The sequence below is a fragment of the Chondrus crispus genome, genomic scaffold (genome assembly GCF_000350225.1).
Source record: "Chondrus crispus Stackhouse genomic scaffold, scaffold_250, whole genome shotgun sequence".
NCBI lineage: Eukaryota > Rhodophyta > Florideophyceae > Gigartinales > Gigartinaceae > Chondrus > Chondrus crispus.
The window spans coordinates 62480-64703 of NW_005179129.1; the positions used below are offsets into that span (position 1 = coordinate 62480).

The window sequence follows — 2224 nt, forward strand, 5'->3', positions numbered from 1 at the left end:
CGACTTGCGTTAGCTTACTGAAGCGGTCCGTAATCACGAGCAGGAACCGTTTTCCTGTCTTCGTCTTGGGGAGCGGCCCCAAGATGTCGATCGCGAGGCTCTCGAGGGGCCTCGTAGCTGGAAACAATCTCAATCGGTTGAGATGTTTCCTCAGCTTCACCCGGTTCATCGCGCAGGTTCGACACCCTCGCACCGTGGCTGCCACGTCTGCAGCCAGGTGGAGCCAGTAGTACTCTCGTCGAAGTGCGTAGTACATACGGTTCTGGCACGGGTGCCTTGCATTGGCTGGGTTGTGGCACAGGCAAAGGAGCCTGGCGCGGAGCGTCCGAGGCACCACCACCTGTACGGTATCAGCATCGAAGGGGTGTCTCCGTTTGAGCACCCCTTGGTGGTTCTCGAAGAACGCGGAGTCTCGAAACTCGGACTGTCGTGCCAAAACGGTTTGACAGAAGTCATCCACGCGTTGCTCCTCGGCTATCTCCTCTATCGTAAGAGGGGCCGGAAGTTCGTCCTGCGGTGGGGCGACCGGGGAGTCGAGCGCGCCAGCCTCCGGGTCTTTGGCGCGTTGGATGTCGGCGGCGTCCAACTCGTCGTTCTCCTCCCAAACGAATTGGGTCCTTGGAGAGCGGGGGCTTCGTCGTCGCCTCTCGGTTCGTCGCGCGTCCGTACGCGCGACCTTGTTCCGGCTTCGGCTTGATTCCGTGTCGTTACAAAGACATGGACGGCCTGATGATCGCAGCTCGCGGTACAAGCGTGGTCCGCGAGCTCGTTCGATACGTCTCGAACTGTCGTGCCCCCTTCGAAAGTGGGGATGTCGTCATCCACCTCGACGGTGGGGCGAGGGTCATCGGCGACCTTCTGCGACACAAGTCGTGACAGGGCATCGGGCACCTGATGCACGGGTCCGGGGCGGTACTGAATGGTGAATCGTATTCAGCCAGACGTAGCCGCCACCGGTTGAGTCGTCCGGAACTGTCGGTGAGGGACATGAGCCATCGGAGGGCGTCATGGTCCGTCCGTACTGTCAACTTCGTGCCTTCTACGTACGGCCGTAGTGTGCGGACGGCCCAAACTACGGCGAAGCACTCGCTTTCGGTAGCGCTGTAGTTGCGCTCACTATCGGACAGTGAGTACGACCAATACCCCACGGGGCGCCAGTCGTTCGGCTCTTCGTGCTCCTGAAGTAAGGTGCAGCCGAGTTGGTAGGCACTCGCGTCGGTGTCTATCATGTGCGGACGACCGTGCCGGGGCAACGCGAGGATCGGCGGAGCGATCATGCACTTCTTAAGGTTCTCGAACGCCTGAAGCTGCAGGTCCGTGGGGTTATACAAATCAGGATCCGAATCCTTGCGCGTCATGTCGGTCAGAGGACGCGCAATCTTAGCGAACCCGTCAACGAATCGGCGGTATACGTTACACGCCCCGAGGAACGAGCGCACTTGCGTGAACGTCCTCGGGAACGTGAACGTCTTGAGAGCGTCGGCCGCCGTATCTGCCACGCTCAACTTGCCTGGGGAGATGACGTGCCCCAGGTAGTGCACCTTCGGTCGGAAGAAGCTGCACTTCTTGAGCTTAAGGGACATACCGGAACTCCGCAGTAAGCAAGACGGTATCGAGATGCCTCGCGTGTTCTCCGTGCGTACGGAAGAACACGATAACGTCGTCGAGATAGACGAGGCATATTTGCCAGCGGACTCCGGAGAGTATTATGTCGAGCGCACGTTGGAAGGTGGCCGGTGCCCCTTTGAGTCCAAACGGCATGCGCAAGTGGCGAAACGTGCCCATGTGCGTCGTAAACGTGGTCTTATCCCGGTCTTCCGAAGCGACCAGGATCTGCCAATAACCGAAATTGCAGTCCAACGTGGTGAAGACGGCTGCATCTCCTAACGAGTCGATGCAGTCGTCCATCCGTGGCAGCGGATACGAATCCGCTGCGGTCTTCGCGTTGAGACGCCGGTAGCCCACGCAGAACCGAAGAGAGCCGTCCTTTTAAGGTACGAGCACCACGGGGGACGCCCATTCGGTGCTTGCCGGTTCGATAACCCCTGCGTTCAACATCTTGTTGACCTCCTTGGCGACCATTTCGCTCATGGCCGGGCCCTTCCGATAGGGCATAGAGCGAATCGGTTTCGTTCCCGGTTCGAGGGGAATGCGGTGCTCCGTGGCTTGGATCGTTCCAAGCGCACCGCTTCATAGACTGGAGTGCTTACGGAGCATCTCGAAC

The 2224-nt window shown here is 59.5% G+C and overlaps 1 protein-coding gene across 1 annotated transcript; it reads right to left on the bottom strand.

The window, feature by feature from the left end:
* Window positions 1-707: 707 nt before the first annotated feature.
* Window positions 708-1761, bottom strand: CHC_T00004824001 (hypothetical protein). The gene is made up of 2 exons (XM_005716174.1): window positions 1654-1761; window positions 708-1505 (listed from the first exon to the last, which is right to left on the bottom strand). Exons 1-2 carry the CDS (start codon window positions 1759-1761, stop codon window positions 708-710), a joined length of 906 nt encoding a protein of 301 aa, XP_005716231.1.
* Window positions 1762-2224: the final 463 nt, after the last annotated feature.